Source organism: Liolophura sinensis, chromosome 6 (assembly GCF_032854445.1).
Source record: "Liolophura sinensis isolate JHLJ2023 chromosome 6, CUHK_Ljap_v2, whole genome shotgun sequence".
In the NCBI taxonomy this organism is placed as follows: domain Eukaryota; kingdom Metazoa; phylum Mollusca; class Polyplacophora; order Chitonida; family Chitonidae; genus Liolophura; species Liolophura sinensis.
Genome location: NC_088300.1, coordinates 21,737,407 through 21,762,919, shown reverse-complemented (window position 1 = coordinate 21,762,919; position 25,513 = coordinate 21,737,407). Strand labels below are relative to the sequence as shown.

Genomic DNA, 25,513 nt, shown 5'->3' with positions numbered 1-25,513 from the left:
TTAACAACAGTTACCTTTATACTGAGCTACTGAGGTAAAACTATGAATATTAGCGACTTATTTATCAGGCTAATTTTATTTGGTTGTTTGGAGCGAGGCTAATCACACTTCTCGTATTTTAAGGCCTGTTGTAATCTGTAATATCATGCCACCCATCCAACACATTAAGATACCAGCAATCTGCAAGGGGATTTGTAGCATTTACTGATCCATTAGAGATATAGAAAGGCCATTGTTAAGCTTAGCAATGTAACAGTTTGAAATTATGGCAATTTTCTTACATTCTGATCAATAAAAGAAAAAAGAAATAAATGTTGTTTTTGTGATTAACCAAATCTGGACTTTCCATTACAAACAAATAAACAAAGTATTCTGTTTTGTACATTTTTATGTTTTTCGCTTTCATTCGGTTTGATTGTAAACTTGGTTCAACCATTCAGCTTTAAGAATATTTTATTTATGTATTTTAAATACATATTGTGAGATAATACATATGTAACACGTGGCAAAAGTGTTTATCTTTTCAGTTAAAAATAAAAAGAGCTAATTTATACCACATGTATCAACATGAGTGAGGAGAATGTCATGAATCCAGAGAGCCTTCTGTGCATATTGTGTCAGCCAGTTACACACCGCCCAGAAAGTCAACAAAACTTGTTCTATTTAGACCAAGCTTAATCTGGTGGTTATCAGACTGGTGTTTCTAGTACTGAGGCATGTGGCTGCTGAGGAATAGTTGGCAGAGTTCTACATTGTGAATATGGATGCAGAATATTCAGTTTTTAAGATCGTTGAAAATCACACACTATTTCAGGTAATTGTCAGAAGGTCTGGCTGCAACCTACAGATGGTCATGAGTTACCCCTGAGCTGTACCCCAGCTTCCTCGCATCATAATGCTGGTTGCAGTTGTATAATTGAAATATTCTTGAGTACTGTGTAAAACTTCAATCAAATAAATAAATAAATCATTTGCTACTTTTTTGTAGGACATTGAACAGTCATTTGAACGCGCCGAGGACAGACGACAGATGTTGCTGACCAAGGAAAGACAACTCCATTCGGTCATTGAACCAGTTGATCTCTCAGTTCTTCGTGAACGAATTCGCTTGCTCAATAAACAGTGGACTGAACTTCGCAACCAGGTGGCACTGCGCAGACACAGAATCTTCGACAGACTTAATGAATGGTCAGGATTTAATGAGAAATATCGTGACCTGTGTGATTGGATTGACCAGATGGAGGTCAAGGTGTCTTCAAGAACGGAATACCATGTGGAGGACTTACTGCTCAAGCTGCAAAAGGTAAACACTCATCTTTTGATTGTAATGTTCATTTAATAAGAGTTGTGAAAAAACTTCACCCAAGTACAGGCTAACCTGTGGTAATAACTCACTTCCAGAACATTTGTGAACAGTATGATTCTTAGCCCTAACTAACGACTGTAATTCTTCAACCACTTGGCATGTCTGCAAGGTGTTGGTAAGGAAACATATTCTGAAATCATTATTCTGTGTTGACTCAAAAATTATACATATTCTGTCTCAAAATCAACTTAAAAATTTGTATCAATTGCACTGAAAGTTGCTCTTTGATATGCGAAAAGGTTGAGGAATTAGGGTAGTATATGCCAATAATAATACTGACATTAAGCTCCATATTTAAGAAACTGGATGTTGTTCCTGAAATTTAATTCTCAGCCCAATTTGCCATGTGACTGAAATCTGCTGCGATCAATTTTTACAAGTCATATTAATTCTTATTGTCACTAAGTTTGAAAAATCCCAGTTATCTGTTACAGTAAGTTAGCTTATGTTTATGTGCAAAGCCTTTCACATGTGTGTGGAGTTTTTCTCCTGGTCAGTTATTAGTTTTCTGTTGATTTGTTTAGAAGGTCATGTTTTTACCATATTTATGGTACACATGTGTGTACTGTCAGAAGAAGTGGGGCACCTCTCAGTTTGTACAGTGTACATATACTTGATCTGGTCCCTTTGACCTTAGGTGTAGTCACTGCTGAGTACTGAGTGGGTGTTATCAAGATAGCAGCAGAAAATACTCTAAAAATTTGTGCATTTCTTTAACAAGCTTTGGTGATTAAGACTTTCTTAATCTAATTAACTAATTTTGCCCCAAAAGAAGCAAAAAACTTTTTGGGTAATGGTAGCATTGAATTATTAAATGTTTACATTTAAGCAGTTTTTAATGTTAATTTCACTACCTGATTAGTTAAAGAGTATTGCTCTTAAACTGGTGTAGCAGAACACCAAATAGGATGGAGAATTGTTGCTGGATTATGGCTAGTGGAGGTGTTAAATTTAAGATTAGTAAAGTGTTATAATTATATTAGTGGATTCATATCTGAGTACAAACTGGTTACATCGTTATTTGATATGATACATCATCAGCATTGCCATTCTAGCACCCTTCTCCCCTCCAACACCACCACTGCCAATAGTAACAACTAAAAGTACTGAAATGTTGAATGTATACCTGTGATAAAATAAAAATCCAACCACTTCTGCTTGAGAATTATAGTTCCTTATCCAAAATGTCAAAGCAGCACTGAGTAGGTAATTTTCATGTACTTTGCCTTGATTGCGTATAAATTAAGTTGAGTATATATCATACATGGAAATGTGATAGTCTGTTAATACAAAAGACAAAACGAACAAAACCTCTTGGGAGAAGCATTTGAGCATTAATGTAGGATGTTAACCCAGATAAGCATCACCTGAGTGGGAAGCTGGCTGTTGTGTGGGGCACAGCCAGGTAGCAGCTATAGCTCTGCTGCTCATGCAGTCAGTTATCAGAAATAACCCCTGTCTGTGCAGGATGAACGATTGTGTTACATGATCAGAGAAAATGGAACCACCTGTAAAGCCAGTGCTGCTGCAGGCTCGCCCTGTGGGGAAACATTTGCCATCTCCAGACCCATCCTGACCCCTTCTCTATGGAGGTCGGAGAAGTGTAGCGTCCGGTCACCTTTCGTAGCTTGTAGTTCCGTGCTTTGTAGCTTGTTTCGGTGAAATTTTTGGATGTTTTGTTGCGGCTGTTGTTTGGAGGTCATTGTTGCCAAGGGCAAAAAGTGCTTGCAGAGCAAGGAGAAAGGCTTTTCGTTTTCGATGGATATATTTCCTGAGCGGTTTTCTGATTTGCGATGATATTTTTGTCGTTAATAATGTACCTGGAATATGGATAATGATGCGGCTGACGTTTTGTTGGAATAACTAAGAAACATTTTACGTTTTGGAAGTTTGGACAGCTCTTCGATCAGTAAAGATGGTTTTCCTACTGGATGACTTCTTTATGGATAACAACAATATCAGCAAACCGTTGAAGGTTAAACCGGCTGTTAATCTCAGATCACGGATTAACACTAAACCAATATTAAACATTAAACCAACTCCGATATTTAAGCCTTTCAAAATGGAGTATGACTGTGTAATGAAAGTGGGCCTGACAAAGCTTAAGAATCAAACATTTTTGATTCCACAGCTGCTTTATTTAAATGTAAGTATTTATTGCTGTTATCATTTAGAGGCTAGGGTAGAAATAGCATTCTTAGTTTGATTACCCTGTTTTTCACGAAAGAATGAGGATTTAGTCTTATTGTTGGACAAAGTTACTTGACTTCAATTCATCTTGAAATGAATGTTACAGTTGTGGCACCTTTTTTTTTTTTTACCTATATGTTATTTATTGATATTCTTCAGTGATGTATGCTAACTTTGAAATTTGTATTGCCCTGCAGGATTACCGCTTTGAGATGGACACCAAGGAAAGTGCTAAGGTGGAGTTAGTGGAACAGGGCCGTCAGTTGATGAAGGCTAGCAGTGAGATCAGGGCCACTGACATCAACAACAAAGTGGGCAAACTGGAAGACAAGTGGCGACATCTCAAGGCTGTCATTGCATACAGGTACCATTACTTCTGAAGTTCTGCTTGTACTATCTGTCAAGTCACATTTTCAGCACAAGTGTTTTTATTAGACATAAAGAGAAGGCAATTTATTAATGGATACTAGAAGGATCTTTTTTCTTTCCTTAAGCCTAATGATAGTCGGTATCAAGTTAGCATTTCACAGATTCAAACATTCTTTTGGGTTAAAATGTCTAGATTTGCTGTAGTGATGTAGTACGCGTTTGCCTCAACTCCAAATCAAGTCCAACCTATGACTTTAACAGCGGTGATGAGGGTTATGTTGGTTGGCCCGGTGGGGCAATCTGTCTGGTGTCATCAGCATACCATTCCAGTGAGGCAGCACTATACATATATTGGCATTTGATGTGATGTGCTACAAAAAGAAACCTCAGTCGAAAAGAAATGAACATAAAGTGCCTAGAATAATAATGTTCAACTGCTATAAATATTTATGAGACCTATTTAACATGGCTAGCGTAAAGGGGAAAAAAAAACTCTTGGCTGAGGGCAAAAGTGAGACAACTGTATTATATGTGATATTTAAAAGAGATGATATTAAGAAAATCTGTTGATGTGCCAAGCTACATGAAGGGTAATATTCAAGTGAAGTCGGAAAAGCGGAGAGGGATGTAGATGAGCGTTTAGACCAGTAACAAATAGCTGTAAAACTGGGCCCAGTTAGACCCAGCTTATGTGTAGGGTATACCCTGGCTAGTCTCTGTGTTGCTCAGATCTGTGTAGTAATATGGAAGATCAGTGTTCACCACGCCTTCCTAACCTATAACATAATGTAAATACCCAGCCAACAGCAACCTAAACGAGAAACAGATTTGGTAAGGGAGGCAACTCAGCTTGAGAAAAATTGCCTCTCAGGCCCTTCTGCTCTCTCATGACTCTTTAATTTCAGCAATTTACAACAATTTACTTGTTGTTTTTTCAATTATATAAGAAGGGTCATCTTTATTTGTATGTAGACAGTGTAAATTTTGCCACAGATGGTTAAGTGAATGGAAGTAAACAGAAGTATAGCAATAAACAGTTTTCTATCAAAGTAACAAATAAGTAGGAATATCATTTTGGCTGATATGGTTGGTTCTTTAATACATACAGTTTGTCTACTATGATCAGCCGGATTGTTGATTAAGATATGCCGTGTAAAACATGTACTGTTTTGTGCAAAATTAATGAACAAAAAACACAAGTGGAGTCATTCGTGAGGTTTGCATGTAAGCTTTCTAAGCAACATGAAACGGTATTCAATCACACCATGACTATAAAGTTCATTCATTTTTGATATTTGTATTTTCAGTCTTATATCATTGTTTTGTGTGTTAATATTTGTGCAGACAACACAAGCTTCAGGAGACCCTGTTAGCGGTACAACAATTGGAGATGAGTATGATGAACTTGAGGAAGTGGCTGGGTGACATGGAACACGAGCTGACCTCGCCATTAATCTACCATCAGTGTGACCTCCAGGAAATACAACGCAAATTACAACAACAACAGGTAGAGTAGTGCTCCAACCTATGGACGTGTCTACTCATCTGTATCTGGCTATCATTTCCTGATGAGTTGAAGATTTTTCTTCTCACGGATGTTGAACAAGAAAAAATTTTTCTTTAAATTTTATGAATAAAATTTTTGTCTGACTCCCATTTTAAGAAAATTTGACCTCCCTCATTGGAGAAAATAAGATCTGTTGATTTACTAGTAGTTAAAAGAGTTATGATTCATTTGTACTTAACTCAACGCTATCCTGTGGAAATCACCATGACTTAATGGCCAGAATGATTTCGAATCTGGGACTGTTTTCTGAGACCAGCATTGGTAAGAAGAACCAAGATAAATAAGAATTTTTTTTCCACTGATTAATTTGGCCTTCTTCAGGAACTACAAAAGGACATAGAGAAGCACAGCCCAGGTGTGGCATCTGTGTTGAACCTGTGTGAGGTGCTTTTGCGTGATTCAGACGCCTGTCCCACAGAGGTGGAGTATGCCGCACTTCAGCAGGCCAGTAGAACGCTCGACCGACGCTGGCGCAACATCTGCCAGCTGGCGGCAGACCAACGTTACAAGTAAGTGATGAAGGAGGAAAATTCTCTCTTCCACTCGTGATCCTTTAATTCTTCGGCATATTTTGCTCAACACCTGCAATCTGTGGACAATTGTGGGTTTACTGCAGGCTCAGCCCAGTTTCCTCCCTGGCTGTCATATAAGTCAAACATTCTGAGTACAGCATAAAACACAAATCAAATAAATAAATAAATCAAACAAGGGGTCAGTGATTAGTGGAACTTATGGGGTCATTTGTAGTAAACAGTTGCCTAAGGTTATTGCTTTACCATGGAAAATCCAGTTTTCTTCACTGATAAAACTGACCCACATAGTATAATTTAAACAGTAATCAGCCCAAAAAAAAAAAAAAAAACAAACTTAAATTATATTACAACAAGGGGTAACATTTTATTGCAGAATTGATGAGACATGGAGAATGTGGCAGCAGTTTGAATCCGAGAACACAAAATTTACCAACTGGGTGAAAGACGTGAAACTTCAGTTGAGAGAACCCCGTTCTGAACATGCTGACATCAGCCTGATTAAAGAGGATGTCCGTCACTTTGAGGTATTTGAAGCTACTGTCATTCTTCACTCATTTTGCATGTTTCAAGGTGTTTATTCTATCATATTCTGAAGGCATTTTTCTCTGTAGACGGATAAAATCATACTTTCTGTGAAGCCTTGAAACTGGCCAACCCAACCAATGTAGTTTTGTCTCCAAAATCAGATTAACAACTGAGCATAAATTGCACTGAAGGTTGCTCTTTCATATACAAAAAGGTTAAAGATTTAGGATAACGACTACTCCATTAAGATAGGAATGTACAATTTTCACGAATGTTTGATAGCTAATGTACTGTCACTTTGTAATGATTGAGGGAATTTGTTGGGATTTTGCTGGGAGGGAGGTTTGGACTCCAGTTCCCTTCTTTTTTTTTTACCTGCTTAGATGGAATCACATCTGTATTTTCAGTTAGTAGATGTATGCTTTAGTGGCCAAATAATTTTATACTTAGATACCAGCAATGTTCAGTTTTCAATAATACTTGTTTGTTCTCAGTGCAGTGTGTTTTGTTTCATTCAGTGATGTGATATAAGATTTTTTTTTTGCCAAGTTTACAAAAACTAAGGAGTGAGTTAAATAAGGTAATATATTCAGTATGATATTAGCGTTTTGTAATTTGTTTTTCAGAGTGTACAAAAGAAAGTTCATGAAAACCTGAACCAGCTGGAGAACATAAACAAACAGTATCGTAAGATGGCTCGAGAGGGACGCACAGACAACGCAGGGAAGATGAAGGGTATGATGCAGGATGCCAACGACCAATGGGACGAGCTGTCACAAAGGGTCACGGACATCATGAGGCATCTGAAACAGCCCTCAGGAATGAAAGTGGACTTTGAGACCACCCGAACATCAATACTGCGCTGGTTGAAAGAAACTCAAATAAAGCTGACTGAACTCGAACACAATACTGATATTGATATCACAACGAGAATTGCTGAAATGAAGGTAATGTTCTCACCTTTTCAGAGGACAAAATCTTACTTTTACGGTCGGTGAATTTACCTGGAAAATGAACTGTGTGTACACTGGTATTGGTGACATTTGTTTAAAATAAAGCTTATATGAACCTTTAAATGACCTTTTTTGAAAGCTAAAAATTTGAGCAACCAGTTTAGTCACTGAAACTGTGCACAGTATTTCATTTGTGTGTAGTGTTGTTCCCCTCAATGTGATAAGATGAGTATTGTTTGTACAGTCTCTTTACCTGGATAAAGTTACCAGTGCGAATTAAGAATTTTCCTTTGTGTTGACAGGTAATTGAATCTGAAATTGAGACCAATCGCAAAAGGATTGACTATATCAACCAGACAGCTGTTTACCTTATTGGGATTAGTGATCCTACTGAGGCCAGCAAAATACAGGATCTCTTGGATCAGTTCCATCGTTACCATGGTGATGTGCTGAAGAAAGTTCACAGCTATCAACTTAAGCTGAAGAAGATCTCAGATGGACAAGTAAGTGATCAATATGTAGCAAAAGCCAGTTTTTAAGAAATGCTTAAAATCTGTTTAAGTCCCAAGTAGTTATGTGTATTAAAAATGTTCCAATTGACACACACATACCTTGTTGCAGTTCATCAAAAATGGACATAGATCGAAAGAAAAATATGTTTCTGATTTGACATGAGTACTGAAGGGCATCTCTGACATTTTTTCGTGGTCAGAACCAAAATAAATACTTTTTGATTTTTGATGGCAGCTAGCATTATGGTGGGAGGAAACCGGGCAGAGCCCGGCGGAAATCCACAACCATCTGCAGGTTGCTGGCAGACCAAATACTTTTTGAAAAATGATTTTAATTTGCTATGTAGAGTCTGTCAGTGTCATGGTTTTTTTTTGGCGTGTTTATTTTCAGATGGAGACAATAGCTAAACCTAGTCCATCACGTGAAACAAGACAAAGTACTGAAAGAGAAACATTTACAACAACAATTACACAAGTAAGTATTCTGCCTGTGTTATACATTTGAGAATTTTACCACCCTGAACCTATTGTGTGTGGAGCAGTTCATCTGTTCGTCTCAAAAATATACCCTAATTGTTCAACCTTTTCAGCCTCCTCTGCAACCAATATTTTGAACACTCTGGGAGAACTATGGGGTTGTAGACAAATGATTAGCACAGTTTCATAAAGTCTGCATCTTTAGTGTCATTTTCGTAAAAAATACAGGCATAAATTCCACTGAAAAAAGTGCTGTAATAGTTGAAAAGGTTGAAGATATACAGTGTATTTATAATTATATGTTTAAAATTTGTTAAGCCTTCCAAGATAGACTGACAGAAGATAAGACAGTATGTTTAATTGTTACGTCAATCAGCTTTTGGAAACCTCATACCTTACAGAGTGGCTCAGTTCTCTGATCTAATTATTGTTTAATCATTTACTTATATTTACATATATACAAACATTATGTGCAGCGTGAGAAACACAAGGCTTCTTGGCGAACAACAACAACTTTGGAAGAAGATACATTGAACTGGGAAATGGAAGAGAGGGAGTTATCTCCCCCTGACAGTCCGCCTGAGAAGCGCCGTGCTACAGCACGTGTGTCTCCCAGGCCTGGTTCACGACTACATACAGTGGATGTTACTGATTCAGGTATGACATGCTGTATTACTTTACAGTAGAATTTTTTCCTATTGATTAGAATTGCATAATCTTGTTAATGGAGCACCACTTTTTAAGTAATTTGCGCTATCTAAAAGTGGATTTTTTAACCCTCAGTCATAATTGGCCAATGTGTATTGCTGTAGCAGTTGACATACGAGCCATCAAACATGAACACATACATACATGAACACATACATACATACATATAAACGTTGATTCATCCATCTGTCAGTGACCTTGGACTATTTTTACAAGGTCATTATGTCTGTGCCTCTGTTACCTTGTAAACACATTATTTGTTGCAGCTCTGTTTGAGGATTATTTAGTGCCATTTCAAGATATTTTTTTTAGGAATGCTAGTAAGCTGCTGTGAAAGATTTACATATTTTGTATTTAAAACACCAGTGTAAAACTAAGAACTCACATCATAAACGTTCAGTGTTTTTCTGTGATAAGTGTTTACCTGGAACTGAAGTTGTATGGCTTTGGCATGATTGAACCTTATTCATTGTCACAACACATTGCAGACACTTACCTGAGTCGCGAGGAAAGACGTCGTCGTCTGAAGGAGGAGATTGAGATTCGTGGCCGCCTCAGTCAGGTGGATGCCATCATTGAGAAGCTTGTGGAGTCCCTGGAAGACGCAGCGGAGAAGTTACTTATGACAGAGCGGGAGCTAAGGTGTGGAACGCCAACTGGACCGGATACTGACTACGCTGCAGGGAACTATGTATGTTAAAAATGACATGGATTTTATAAATATGTGAAACTTTCTATAAACATATCCATAAAAACTTTCTCTGTAGCTGTGGATGGGTTGAATGTGAGCTTTCATAATGTGACCTTGTTTGCTCAAAACTGCATAATGAAGGAGTGAAGCGAATTAAAAGCATCAAAGCTTTAACATTTCCCAGGCAACCTATTTGAAATTTTTCTCATTTGTTCAAATTAACTCTTAATTAATTATTGTGATATTCTTTTAACTATAGGCTTAATCTGGCCTTGTCTTTGTATGTGATGAATAGATCTGTATGAAAATGTAATGCAAAGTACAATGACCTGATTACACAGGTGAATCAATTGTGTCTTGTGACATTTTCATATTTTCACTATTTCATTCTGATTCATTTTATGCCAATCCACAAAACATATATAATACATGTAACAAGCTTGGACGGTGATGTTGTCTTATTGAGTGCCCTGTTCTATGATCTGATTGGCAGGCTGAGCTGGTGTCTGAGTGTGAGGAGAGCATCAGCGTGGTGCGCAGATTTGATCGTCAGCTGAAGAGAGAGGCTGGTGTATCCTCCATGCCCAGCGTTGATGCCCAAGTCAATAGTAAGACATTAGAATAAATCAGAAGACATTTAGAAGGTTGGGGAAGGGGAAGAAAACAATCTCAATGTCTTTTATATTGAAACAATATATTTTGGGCCTACCTTTTCACAATAAATAAAATTTAGAATAAACTTTGGTTAAATAAATTTTTTTTTTTTTTTAGTTTTATGATATTTCTGATTGTAAATACCAGAGTTTCCATATTCATGAAATAATATGAATAGTTCTGAATAAATGTCCTACCCTGTGAATTGTCATGAAAAAATGTTTTTTTTTCTTAATATCTCAGATGTATGTACTTTTTTGTTATGATGATATGTTCACTTTTTTGCCTTTAAAGTACATGATGTAAATTTTGCCCAAGATGCCTCTAAATCACAGAGGTGGTACAGTTATCAGCCTTCATTGGTTGATGTTGAGCTGTGAATCTGGAATGGACTTTTTAACCTTCACTGGTTGATTGTGAGACCAAAATTTGGAATGTACAGGTATTAACTTTCACTGATTGATTGGCAGGTGTGATTCAGAGGTGGGAGGCTCTACACCAGAAGGCCGTGGACAAGGATCGACGCCTGGGTCAGAACCGTGATGATTGGGCTCAGTTCCAGATCGACCTCAATATGATGTTAACCTGGCTGGGCGAGGCAGAGGCCTTCCTAGAGAATGAGTCTCTGGAATCAGGGGAGATGACTCTGCTGGAATCAGTTGTCCGCAAACATAAGGTATTCTCTAGGAATCAAGATACTGAGAAGTGATGAAGCTTCAGTATTGAGCCTGTGAGGATTAATTACACCTGGCCTGTTGTATAAGATTTGACTCAAAAGTCTAGTAGTGCAGTCATATATAGTAGACCTACTTGTGGCTATAAAGATTATACATGCTTAAAATGGTTGTGATTAAGAATTTGACTGTTTCCATGAACTTACAGTTGTGTTTCCAGCTACCCTTCCTGTAAATCTGCTGAGAAAGCTAATTATGAGAATACATGTTCATTGTAATATTTCCATGGACTCCATTTGATGTAATCATAAGATGCTTTTTTACTGATGTCATAATCAATATCATAAATTTATTTATTTATTTATTTATTTATTCGGAGTGTAAGCCTTACTAAAGAATATTTCACTTACACATTGGAGGTCAGCATTATGGTTGGAGAAACCCATGGCCATATGCATGTTGTAGAATTGTACCGGTAAATTCAGTTGTTTTATTGGCAGGGAAACACTTTAGAAAATGCCTGAAACAATCATGTAAATTGTCACAAATGTAATCAGTTGTGTGTTAAAACACAGATTTAAGCTAATGTTACACTTGACGTAATGATGTTGAGGCCTTGTCTTTTCCAGGCAATCTCTGTGAAAGATATAGGGATGCCTTTCAGGTGGTAGGTTATCCTGTATTATTTTCCCAGGTGTTCAGCTCCACTTTCACTTCGTTTCAGGACTTTCTTCTCCAGCTTGACAGCAAGAAAGAAGTGGTCATGTCCCTGAATTTGGTTGGCAAGAACTTTGTCTACAACAAATCAGACGAAAGCCGGCATGTACGAGAGCGTCTGAGAAGCATGAATAAGCGTTGGGAGGCAGTGTGTTCGCAGGCGACGACGTTGCATCGGGACCTGCAGCTGGGACTGGCTCACAGCGAGGAGTTCCACCAGATGATTCACGACCTGCTGCTCTGGCTAGAGACTGTGGAGAACAAGCTGCAGCAGATAGAGCCGGTTTCCCTGGCAGCAGATCACATCGTGCTGAGAGCCAAGTACAGGCGACTTCTCGTAAGTACACGCTTAGTTTTATATTGATACTGAAAATTTCCTCTTGTAATTATTATGAGTGTGCTATTTGTTTAACCCCTTGTGAACAGGTTAAAATTATTAACAGTTTAAGCAGCAAATGTAGTTTTGTTATTCTTTTTGGTTTTGACATGTGGTCTGTTCCTTTTAGCCAACATAGTTGTTATTGTAATGGATACAGAGTTTCTCTGTTGACACATGGCTAGTCCATCTGATGAAGAGAACGACATACAGATATCTTTGTTTTTCTGACACATTTTTGAGAGAAATGTCATTTTTTTTGCCAGCATCACTACTAATATATTGAATTGCAGTGATCATGATAAATTGTAAAAGAATGAAAAAATATACTTGTATCACCTTGATGACTATGCAAGTGGCCAAATAGACCATAGTGACCACAGACTGACCATACTGATAAACGACTAACCATACAACAGGTGAGTGACTTTACCATTGACAGAGCAACCACATTGAGCATTAAATTGAGATGTTTTATGATGATATATATTTACCACTTGGTGACCATATTGACCTCTGAAGGCACACAGTGTGGCCATATTGGCTGTTGACTGACCAGTGAGTTGTCGTATTGACCTCTGAAGGCACACAGTGTGGCCATATTGGCTTTTGACTGACCAGTGAGTTGTCGTATTGACCTCTGGAGGCGCACAGAGTTGCCGTATTGGCTGTTGACTGACCAGTGAGTTGTCGTATTGACCTCTGAAGGCACACAATGTGGCCATATTGGCTGCTGACTGACCAGTGAGTTGTCGTATTGACCACTGGAGGCGCACAGAGTTGCCGTATTGGCTGTTGACTGACCAGTGAGTTGACATATTGACCTCTGAAGGCACACAGAGTGGCCATATTGGCTGTTGACTGACCAGTGAGTTGACATAGTGACCTCGGAAGGCGCACAGAGTGGCCATATTGGCTGTAGACTGACCAGTGAGTTGACATATTGACCTCTGAAGGCGCACAGAGTGGCCATATTGGCTGTTGACTGACCATACAACAGGTGAGTGACTTTACCATTGACAGAGCAACCACACTGAGCATTAAATTGAGATGTTTTATGATGATATATATTTACCACTTGGTGACCATATTGACCTCTGAAGGCACACAGTGTGGCCATATTGGCTGTTGACTGACCAGTGAGTTGACATAGTGACCTCGGAAGACGCACAGAGTGGCCATATTGGCTGTAGACTGACCAGTGAGTTGACATATTGACCTCTGAAGGCACACAATGTGGCCATATTGGCTGCTGACTGACCAGTGAGTTGTCGTATTGACCACTGGAGGCGCACAGAGTTGCCGTATTGGCTGTTGACTGACCAGTGAGTTGACATATTGACCTCTGAAGGCACACAGAGTGGCCATATTGGCTGTTGACTGACCAGTGAGTTGACATAGTGACCTCGGAAGGCGCACAGAGTGGCCATATTGGCTGTAGACTGACCAGTGAGTTGACATATTGACCTCTGAAGGCGCACAGAGTGGCCATATTGGCTGTTGACTGACCAGTGAGTTGACATATTGACCTCTGAAGGTGCACAGAGTGGCCATATTGGCTGTTGAATGACCAGCGAGTTGACATATTGACCTCTGAGGGTGCACGTAGTGGCCATATTCACTGCTGGGTAACCACTGAGTTGCCATATTGACCTCAGAGGGCAAACAGAGAAGCTGTATTAACTGATCATGCTGACCGTTGAGTCGCCATTTTGACCTCAAAGTGACCATTGCACCACAATATATATCACAGGATGACATTGCTGACCACTGAGTGACCATGTTGGTTTTTCTTCTGTAGGACCTGAAGGAGGATATGGAGGACCGTCAGCCTGAGGTCATTGCTCTGAAGGAGACTGCTGACCAGCTACTCTTAACCATTGACTCACCGGATATGGCTATGGCTCGAGACAAAACTCGCATCATTGCCAACCGGCTACGCTCTCTGATGAAGAGATGCCTGACGTACATACGTCAACTGGAGAATACACTGGGACTGGCCACAAGGGCTTCAGTGAGTTGTCTGATACCATGAGCAAAATGAACCAATAAAGTAGAGACCAAATAAGAAATAATTCAAGTGTCAGTAATAAGATAACAGAAAACTGATGTTTGTGTCTGTTTGTATTTTTGCGTATTTTAGAAGTTTTGAACTTTCAAATGTTTGAAAGTCTATATTGAGCTTCAGGGATTGCCTTTGGTGTTAATTAAATCACAGGCTTACCTAGCTTTGTATTTAATGTGGAAACAGCCAATGTACAAGAGTAGTCATTTCACTAGTAGTCATTACCAGAATTTTTACTGTAAAGGCAAAAACAACAGTGGAATAACTTGGGTGTTTGATCACTGGAATGCAGTAATATAAAGTTGTTTCATAAAACCTACCTTTAAACTCAGACATTTATAGAACAAAAAATAGATTTCATTCAGAAAAAAAAAAAAATGAGTACTTTTTTATTTTTTAACCAAGAACTATAGTGTCACTGATCTACATCATACAATACACAATTTGACAAGAGCTTACAAAAAACATTGAGAAAACCTCATTGTTTTCAGAATATGTCTGTCGTGAACAGCGGATGTATAATCCAATCATTTAAATGCCTTACAATTTCGCACTTACATATCCTTATGTGATTCAGACCAAGCTTAATGTTGCAGTATTTTACATGTCTTTTGTATCCTTGTACGTCTTGTAGTCGGCCAAGTACGATTACCTGGACTCGCAGGACTCTGGTCTGAGTCTGTCACGGAGGTCATCACCACGAGCCAGTCCCTATAGAACACGCCCACGATCTGCACTGTCTAAGGTAAACACAGAGTTATCTCCCTTTAGTGTGGAGTGCATGTTGTACTGTCACTTAAATAATATTTTTGATTAGCGATGAATATATGTGTTGAGACTATGTAATGTTGTGGTTTAAATCGGAAAAAGTATTTGGTGCAGTAAAGGTCATTTTTTACTATTTCTGTTAAAAGACAAGTCAGCACCTGGCTAAAATGTATTTCATCTGAAAGCAGGATAGTTAAGCTCACTAAAAAGTATCATACTTTATTGTTTTAATGAGATTTCGACAAATAGTATGTAGAACAAAATGACAATAATGCACAAATGGCTGGTGTGAATGGAGGCAGCCATCTTGAGAAACTTTATTCAGTTAAACATGTTGCTGTCAGGTGGTGCGGCATAAGCTGTGACATACAAAATTAAAGCATAACATCAAGCAACAATTGAATGCCTGGATCAGCCTTAGTGACGCTGACATTTATTTCCATATGTGTCAGAATTGAGCGTGAATACATGCACAAGAATCCTATTGTCATTTTGTAAACATTTAAAATAACTATTTAAAAAAGGGGTCAAAATACCAGCATGACCCCTCCGAAGGCTACAACCTGAACCAAGAATACCCCGCCGTGCATCTGAAGGCAACTCGTAAACTGTATAAATGATAAGATAGGCCTACTGTATGAACAGTTCAAGCAGTGGAAGACATATCCCTCCAGTATGTCCATTTTCCGAGAAAGCTATTTATCACTTGGTCCTTCATCGCCGAAGTCAACAACTTCAATTTGCCATAGATCTAAAAAAATATTTAATGCCAGTTTAAGATACTTTGAATGGTAGTCTTTCAGTGGACATAAACATAAGTCAGGTGCTGTCTTTCGCTTTAACATCATTCCCTTGCATAGTTCACAAACACCAGATCTCATACACATAATTTATTAATTTCTACATGTTATTTAATTCTACATAAGTGTTAATGTACAATTATAATCCATTAACTGAAATAATAATTGTATCTGTGAAAAAATTTGGTATTAATTCTGGCAATAAACCTGTGTGGTGTTTACATTTCTTCTATTCTTCACAAATCACATTTTCTTGTTTTCTCCAGTAGAAAAAAAAAGTATGCACAGCTTTTAGTTCTACTTAAATTCTTTGTGTTGTCTTTTTTTCAATCATTTTCATTTATCCCATTCATATATTGCAGAAGTAACTTGTAGAAAGCGTCTCTGATATTTTTTCCAGCATCATAGATTAGCAATGCTGTCCTTGATGAATAGTGTGCATGTCTCCTATTAAGTAATTTGGCTTTTTATTATTTGCTGCTGAATAAAATATTTAAATTTGAAATGTTTTCATTGGCAGATTTACGTCGTTGCAATGAGCACTCCTGTATTCCTGTCAAATCTGTGTTCTTTACACTTGATGCTGAGTTCTTACTTCCTCTTGTTTTGTACGGCTTTCTGTTGTCATTTCATCGAATTCCCATGGTCAGTGGTTTCTGTTCATGATAATATATGCGTGTTGCTTTTGTGCAGCTGCTGTTTGGAGCGAGATCTGAGGAGCCGCAATTGGACAGCGACACGTAATTCTATACTTTTATATCTTCCACTCTTGATGTGTATAAAACATGTAAACATGTAGCATGTGAAACCCATAACCTGTTCAGTGTGGTACACTGTGAGTTGCAGCATCTACACTGTGAGCCACAAATGTCTGCACTTTAAGCTGTGACCTAGTGATGTCCACGTCATACTATCATTGTGAACAGTGATGCCTTGTGTGGGATTCATGTGTTAACGGTGCTATTTTCCGGCATATGTTGACAGTGCTGTTTTCCATTATTTGTTAAATTAACAGTGCATATGGTTTCATCAGTGTGAACAGTGGTGCATTCCATTTGATTCCATCATTTGTTAACACTTGTTTTTTCATCATTGTGAACAGTGATGCGGCTCACGTGATTGAATCATTGCGAACGTTGTTGTATTCCGTATCATTCCATCATGTTGAACACTGGTACTTTTCAGATCATTGAGAACATTGATGCCTTCCATGTGTGGATTCATCACTGTAGACATGGATGTCTTCCATGTGTGGATTCATCATTGTGAACATTGATGGCTTCCATGTGTGGATTCATCACTGTAGACATGGATGTCTTCCATGTGTGGATTCATCATTGTGAACATTGATGGCTTCCATGTGTGGATTCATCATTGTGAACATTGATGGCTTCCATGTGTGGATTCATCACTGTAGACATGGATGCCTTCCATGTGTGGATTCATCATTTAGACATGGATGCCTTCCATGTGTGGATTCATCATTTTAGACATGGATGCCTTCCATGTGTGGATTCATCATTTTAGACATGGATGTCTTCCATGTGTGGATTCATCATTGTGAACATTGATGGCTTCCATGTGTGCATTCGTCATTGTGAGCATTGGTGGCTTCCATGTGTGGATTCATCATTGTCAACATTGATGGCTTCCATGTGTGGATTCATCATTGTAGACATTGATGCCTTCATCATTGTAGACATTGATGCCTTCCATGTGTGGATTCATCATTTTACACAATGATGCCTTCCATGTGTGGATTCATCATTGTGAATGTTGATGGCTTCCATATGTGGAATCATGATTGTCAACATTGATGGCTTCCATGTGTGGATTCATTATTGTGAGCATTGATGTCTTCCATATGTGCATTCGTCATTGTGAGCATTGGTGCCTTCCGTTGTGGATTTGTCATTGTCCACATTGATGGCTTCCATGTGTGGACTCATCATTGTAGACATTGATGTCTTCCATGTGTGGATTCATCATTGTGAACATTGATGGCTTCCATGTGTGGATTCATCATTGTGAATGTTGATGTCTTCCATATGTGGATTCATCATTGTGAACATTGATGGCTTCCATGTGTGGATTCATCATTTTACATAATGATGCCTTCCATGTGTGGATTCATCGTGGTGAACATTGATGCCTTCCATGTGTGGATTCATCATGATGAACATTGATGGCTTCCATGTGTGGATTCATCATTGTAGACATGGATACCTTCCATGTGTGGATTCATCATGGTGAACATTAATGGCTTCCATGTGTGGATTCATCATTGTGAATGTTGATGGCTTCCATATGTGGAATCATGATTGTCAACATTGATGGCTTCCATGTGTGGATTCATTGTTGTGAGCATTGATGTCTTCCATATGTGCATTCGTCATTGTGAGCATTGGTGCCTTCCGTTGTGGATTTGTCATTGTCCACATTGATGGCTTCCATTTGTACACTCATCATTGTAGACATTGATGTCTTCCATGTGTGGATTCATCATTGTGAACATTGATGCCTTCCATGTGTGAATTCATCATGATGAACATTGATGGCTTCCATGTGTGGATTCATCATTTTACATAATGATGCCTTCCGTGTGTGGATTCATCATGGTGAACATTGATGCCTTCCATGTGTGGATTCATCATGGTGAACATTGATGGCTTCCATGTGTGGACTCATCATTGTAGACATTGATGCCTTCCATGTGTGGGTTCGTCATTTTACACATTGATGGCTTCCATGTGTGGATTCATCATTGTGAATGTTGATGGCTTCCATATGTGGAATCATGATTGTCAACATTGATGCCGTCCATGCGTTCATTCATCATTGTAGACATTGATGGCTTCCATGTGTGGATTCATCATTGTCAACATTGATGGCTTCCATATGTGGAATCATGATTGTCAACATTGATGCCGTCCATGTGTGGATTCATCACTGTAGACATTGATGGCTTCCATGTGTGGATTCATCATTGTGAACATTGATGGCTTCCATATGTGGAATCATGATTGTCAACATTGATGCCGTCCATGTGTGGATTCATCACTGTAGACATTGATGGCTTCCATGTGTGGATTCATCATTGTGAACATTGATGGCTTCCATATGTGGAATCATGATTGTCAACATTGATGCCGTCCATGTGTGGATTCATCATTGTCAACATTGATGGCTTCCATGTGTGGATTCATCATTGTGAACATTGATGGCTTCCATGTGTGGATTCATCATTGTGAACATTGATGGCTTCCATGTGTGGATTCATCATTGTCAACATTGATGGCTTCCATGTGTGGATTCATCATTGTCAACATTGATGCCTTCCATGTGTGGATTCATCATGGTGAACATTGATGGCTTCCCTGTGTGGATTCATCATTGTCAACATTGATGGCTTCCATGTGTGGATTCATCATTGTGAACATTGATGGCTTCCATGTGTGGATTCATCATTGTGAGTATTGATGTCTTCCATGTGTGGATTCATCATTGTGAACATTGATGGCTTCCATGTGTGGATTCATCATGGTGAACATTGATGGCTTCCATGTGTGGATTCATCATTGTCAACATTGATGGCTTCCATGTGTGGATTCATCATTGTCAACATTGATGCCTTCCATGTGTGGATTCATCATGGTGAACATTGATGGCTTCCCTGTGTGGATTCATCATTGTGAACATTGATGTCTTCCATGTGTGGATTCATCATTGTGAACATTGATGGCTTCCATGTGTGGATTCATCATTGTGAATGTTGATGGCTTCCATATGTGGAATCATGATTGTCAACATTGATGCCGTCCATGCACAGATTCATCATTGTAGACATTGATGGTTTCCGTGTATGGATTCATCATTGTCAACATTGATGCCTTCCATGTGTGGATTCAGCATTGTCAACATTGATGGTTGCCATTATTGTGAACAGTGGTAGTTTATATGTTGTGAACAAAGACTTCTTTAATGTGGTTCCATCATCGTGTCGAGTGACTGTGAACAATGTTGAATTCTCTGGCTGAACATCCTAGTGTCACACTTACAGTGCATCCATCGCTGTGGTAATACTACATCGCTCACAGTTAAGGCATGTGCCTGATGTCTATGAGGAATGACTGGCAATATGGTGCCTAGGTTTGCTACGAGCACGGTAATAGCTTGGAGGTTCCCATGGTATGGTCACGAGAACATATATCTGGCTTTGCTTCCCCTGCATGGCAAGGACATGTGTAATCTTCTTGACACTGAGGTGGTTGATGGTGGATAGGCTTGTTTATCATTGGTTATTTTTCCATCATTTACAGTCTCTCTCTGCATCATGCTCTGCTCGTCACATATAGTAGGCTTAGGTAGGTTTAATTCACATCCTACTAATTGATAGGTTATACTAAACAGTGCCAGATGTTGGCACAAGTCACGTTCCAGTAATTCCAGTACAGGATACTGTACTTCTTCTAACTTTTAGCACAGATATCATTGGTGAAGAAAGCCCAAAAAATTTTTCTCTCAATTTGTTTCAGTGAAAATTGTCTCGTCAAATCATATTTCATGAGAGAAAACTATACTGATTTATTTATTTATTTGATTGGTGTTTTACACCGTACTCAAGAATATTTCACTTATATGCCGACGACCAGCTTTATGGTGGGAGGAAACTGGACAAAACCTGGGGAAACCCACAAACATCCGCAGGTTGTTGACAGACCTTCCCACGTACAAGTGGAGAGGAAGCCAGGATAAGCTGGACTGGAACTCACAATGACCACATTGGTGAGAGGCTCCTGGGTCATTACGATGTGCTAGCGCGCTAACCAACTGAGCCACAGAGGCCCTTTGTAGTTTGTAAACTCGATTGGTAATTTTCATCAAAGAAGTAATAAACCCAGGTGGCTTCTAAATTTATATGTACATGTAAGATACACAACATTTCGAAAAAGGATTGTGTGACATTTTAACATTACACAATTAAGATTAGCAGCTTTATTAACCTCTAACAAATAAAAAGCTTTTTTCTGCATTTTAGACTTCGGGGCATTGATCACACAAATGGTGAAATATTGGCTTGTAGTCATAGATAGTGCCACACATTATCTTTTGCTTTTTTGGTTTAGGGTCCTATGTATTATAGTACCCATCTCTTACAAACCTGTATTATCTGTCAACATTATTTGCTTTATATACAGCCCTCTGGATTGATCTATATCATGGTTCTTGGCATGTCTTGCTCTTTGGACTGCAAAGTATTATCTCATGTATACCACAGGTTGAGGTCTTTCTTCTTGGTTATATTTCAGGCTTGATTATTTTGTACAAATGCATCAGCATCACATTCGTATCCTATGAGTACATATATATATATGTGTTTACAGTGACAATAATGAAACTTAAATTGCATCCTTGAGTTATGAGAATGGTGTCATAAATGTGAACCCTGCTTTGCTGCTTGGCGTGCAGGAAACCTTGGCACAGAGAGGAATGTTTAGGAGTTAACTATCTTAAATGTCTATATGTCGACTGCCTAGCTTAAACTGAAGCAATCTACAAATAGTAAATATCTTCTTTATGATACACTGTGTGTGTTACGTTTATAAACAATCAAACCTTTTTCTTCTTCGTTTCGGCATTAAATCTTACTGGTATAAAACTTACCTCTGTCAGTCTCTAATAATTGGATAGGACTTGATTCCTCTCTCTTTGTAGTTGGTAAGAAGGGGATTAAATTTGATTGGTAAGAATATTTGTGCAGACACAGAAAACTGTGGAGAGCATGAATAAACTCTCCACATCTATTTGTATGTGAGTCAAGCATGCAGCTTTAAGCCACTGCCAAAACAGCAGGAGTTAGATTGATCCAAATGCATGGAATTATTGGTCAAAGGCTAGAGTACCTAAATGATTATTGGAGAATGACTTTGGTGACGTGTGGCCTCCGGCTTCCAGTTTGTAACACTGTTGTTTCTTGTTCAGTTTTCAGTATCTGTACTTTCTGTTAACCATGGTAGTTATAGCTAACCAGATCTTATGTATAGCTGTGCTGTTGATATTTTGCTATTTAAAACAATGTCATCTGCATATGTGTGAAGATAATGTCTCGTATTTGTGCTCTTATTGCAGTACTCACCTAGATGATGGGGAAACATGTCGCCGTCGTCCCGCTTTTCTTGCCCGGGTTCTTCGCACAGCTATACCCTTACAGATCCTGATGTTGGCCTTGCTGGGCTTTGCCTGCCTGGTACCAGTCTGTGAGGAGGAGGAGTTTGGCTGTATGTTCATGAACAACATGCAGAAGTCCTGGACCCCAATGCTACGCTATACAGATGGACCCCCGCCTACGTAGACATCAGGAACTGCACACAGAGGCTGAGCTTTATAAACGTATAGCATAAATCATTGACTTACAAAGACTGCAGATAAAAATACATTCCCATGGTCATTTTTAAAAAGATTTGCACAAGCAGAATTATTAAATCTTGGGTATGTAAACTACTAACACTGTTCAGTGTTGACATGGTGCATGAGTCAAAAGTTTTATGGTTCACAGCAGACAAGAATGTCTTAAAAACTTGTCATATACTGTTTGGTGGATACGATGAAAAAACTGGGCAAGAAAAGGCACTCATCAGATGTCACACCAGGCAGTATTTTTGTATTTTTATCAGAAATTTTATTGTAGTTGTTGTAGCAAAGAATGTTTTAGTGTGTATATAGATTGTTTCATATTTTTTTCTTCTTGATAGACGACATACCAGTACCTTTTATCCATCAATTTAGATGAATTTATTCTAATATTTAAAGCATTGTTGTCATTTTTTCCATCACATTTTGCACTTTATAGAAGTATTTCATTTTAAATAATATAGTAGTATAGTGTATAAATCTTTTACTCCTGAATGCTGTACAGGGGAGCTTCCAAGCTGTGGGGATTTATCCCTGTATGATTAACTATATGCCTATAAACTGCTTATGCCATTACATTTTGAACATGTATGAATAACATGCTCCTTTTTACTTTTCTAGTAACTCACCTAGCCCTGTAATATGCTGCAAATAAGGTTGAATGAGCATGTTTTACATTTTGACTTTGTGAGTAAATTACAGTTTTAGTAAAGAGCCCCATAGATTTTTGTCATTTCACTGTTCACTTTATTTTAAAGTTATTTTATTCAGGGAATGATTGGTTGGATTGATAAATAGATTCATATGATATTTCATTAGTAATTTTCAATGTTATGTACAAAATACATTGTGTTTAAAGCTGAATTGCCTTTATCTTTGCCCTCTGGTCTGTTTTATTGGTAGACAGTGTATTAGGTTCTACCAAAATGTTTGATTGTGAGGTTAATGTTTTTGCTTTCAAATGGCTTATGCTGTTAAAATATGAGATTTCGAAAGTGCTTGTGTATGAAAAGCTGTGATATTGAATTTTGATTGGACGTACAGTGCTGAAAATGTTACCGTTGACCAATGAATATGAAGATACAGTACTAAGTAGATTTTTGTACAACAGTGCCTTTCAAGCTTCTGCTGTATATAATGCAGGCATCTTTCAGATCTGACTTCTTGTGCAGAATATGAATCATAATAACTAAATAAATTGGCTTATTTATGTATATGCGAACATAATGTAGAGCCCAGGTGCGTAATACCAAAACGATATTTTTAAATGTTACACAGTTTTACATTTTGTTGCTGTTAGTGGATACACAAAAATGGACTGTGTATTACATGTATGTGTATGTTATGTGTACTTATAACCTTGCCAGAGGTATCAATAAAATGTATATCACATTAAAACCCCATTTGTTTATGTTGGTCATTTGTCCAATTATCAGCCAATGTCACGTATCTGCAGATTTTTACCTATACCTTTTTTTACCTATCTTGGTTTATACTAAACATAACAGAATAGTAAAAGGCCGAATAATCCTTTAATGAAACAGGGAATGTGTACAACATTTATAAAAAAACCGTCATTGATGAAGGTTAATGTAAAAATGTTCTAAAGATCATGTTATGGACATATATAAATTATTATGTAAAACTATCCCTACATGCTCATCTAATGTTTCAGACCTGTACCTTTTCAAAACATGATAGCTGATATCTGTGCACCACTAGGGTGGCTAAAGAAATGTAACATATGAACAGTAAACTTTGAAGGTTTAATTTGACAGTGTTGTTGCCAGAAATCTTAAAACTTTTGGTGCCTGGAGGGATACTCAAGGCTTGTTTTGGGATAATTAGAAAGTATTTAATTAGTGTATATTCTTGATGTGGTCAGTGTATTCTATGTGTTATAGGGATTATTTTCATGGGTTGGTTGTGCTGTGAAGAATAAGGTCAAAGTCAAATACAGATAGGTGCATTTGCTGATAAATGTCGCATCAGAGCACCCTTAACCTTGCTTAATATGGCTCCCTCTGATCAATGCAGCTCTGTTACTTTAAGTCAGGAAGTTTGTGATCTACCTGGCGAGTATTTAGTTTAGCTCTCTTTCGGTATTTTAGGTGATATGAGGATGCGTTTTAGAAATCCAAAGAAACAAACGAATCTGAACCTCAAAAGATGAATTATAGAATGTGAATAAGGCTGTATTACCATAATATTGGTTACTGCTTGCTTGGCACTCAGCGCGAAGAGGTAAGAGCAAGGAAACATGATTGGTTGGCCCGTTGTCCGTATAAAGAGGCTGCATGGGTGAGGTGTCATGTCTGCTGTCTTTGGCATGATACTTCAGTGGCGGCAGCACATTTGGCGTCATGGGACTCAATAACAGTGCCACAAGAAGACAATATATGTACACACACATAATGACTCGTATGACTGAAAAATTGTTAAGTACGACGTTAAACGCCAAACATACATTCACACATTCTAACTAACAATGCTTAATCTCTGTCTTGGTTCCTTCGCAGCGCATTAAAAACATTTTGCCCCAGGAAAATATAATAATACTGTTAGGGAACAACTAATATTACAGGTATGAAGAAAATGTGACACAAAAATATTAACATTCAATTTACAGGTTGAGATCATTCTCTGGTTTAAGACGATTGTGTAATAACTCATGAGTCATACTATTGACTTTTGACTTTTGGTTCATTGTCATAACATTTTATTACCTATCATATACATACCTATGATACATACACACACACACATATATATATATAATATATATATATATATATGTTTTAGTGTATATATATATATATATATATATATATATATATATATATATATATATATATAGAAGCACAAATGTACAGCTGGCTCCTGTTCATGACACGAACTAAAGTTTTTCAAGAACTGTTTTAGAAAGGTGATGTCCAACTGGTCACATGTAATATGGAAAAGTAGGCATTTTCAATGAGGATCCCAGCCTGAGAAACAGAGATCTTCAATGATAATTCCCACTAGTTACATGTAATACAGAAAAGCAGAGATCTTCAGTGAGAATATCAACTAGTTACATGATATATAGAGAAACAATGATCTTCAGTGAGAATTCTAGACGGTTACTTGCAATGTAGAGAAACAGAGGTCTTCAGTG

At 38.0% G+C, this 25,513-nt stretch overlaps 1 protein-coding gene across 1 annotated transcript in view; it reads left to right on the top strand.

The window, feature by feature from the left end:
- The window catches only part of LOC135467002 (muscle-specific protein 300 kDa-like), a 207,830-nt gene extending 184,076 nt beyond the window's left edge, over window positions 1-23,754 (top strand). The window contains 17 exon segments of the mRNA XM_064744755.1: window positions 989-1,303; window positions 3,754-3,920; window positions 5,270-5,432; window positions 5,814-6,001; window positions 6,399-6,549; window positions 7,177-7,497; window positions 7,806-8,006; window positions 8,407-8,490; window positions 8,969-9,149; window positions 9,689-9,891; window positions 10,385-10,499; window positions 11,016-11,221; window positions 11,944-12,273; window positions 14,114-14,326; window positions 15,012-15,122; window positions 16,639-16,685; window positions 22,075-23,754. Coding sequence (XP_064600825.1) covers window positions 989-1,303; window positions 3,754-3,920; window positions 5,270-5,432; window positions 5,814-6,001; window positions 6,399-6,549; window positions 7,177-7,497; window positions 7,806-8,006; window positions 8,407-8,490; window positions 8,969-9,149; window positions 9,689-9,891; window positions 10,385-10,499; window positions 11,016-11,221; window positions 11,944-12,273; window positions 14,114-14,326; window positions 15,012-15,122; window positions 16,639-16,685; window positions 22,075-22,297 — 3,219 coding nt within the window. The 3' untranslated portion in view covers window positions 22,298-23,754.
- Window positions 23,755-25,513: the final 1,759 nt, after the last annotated feature.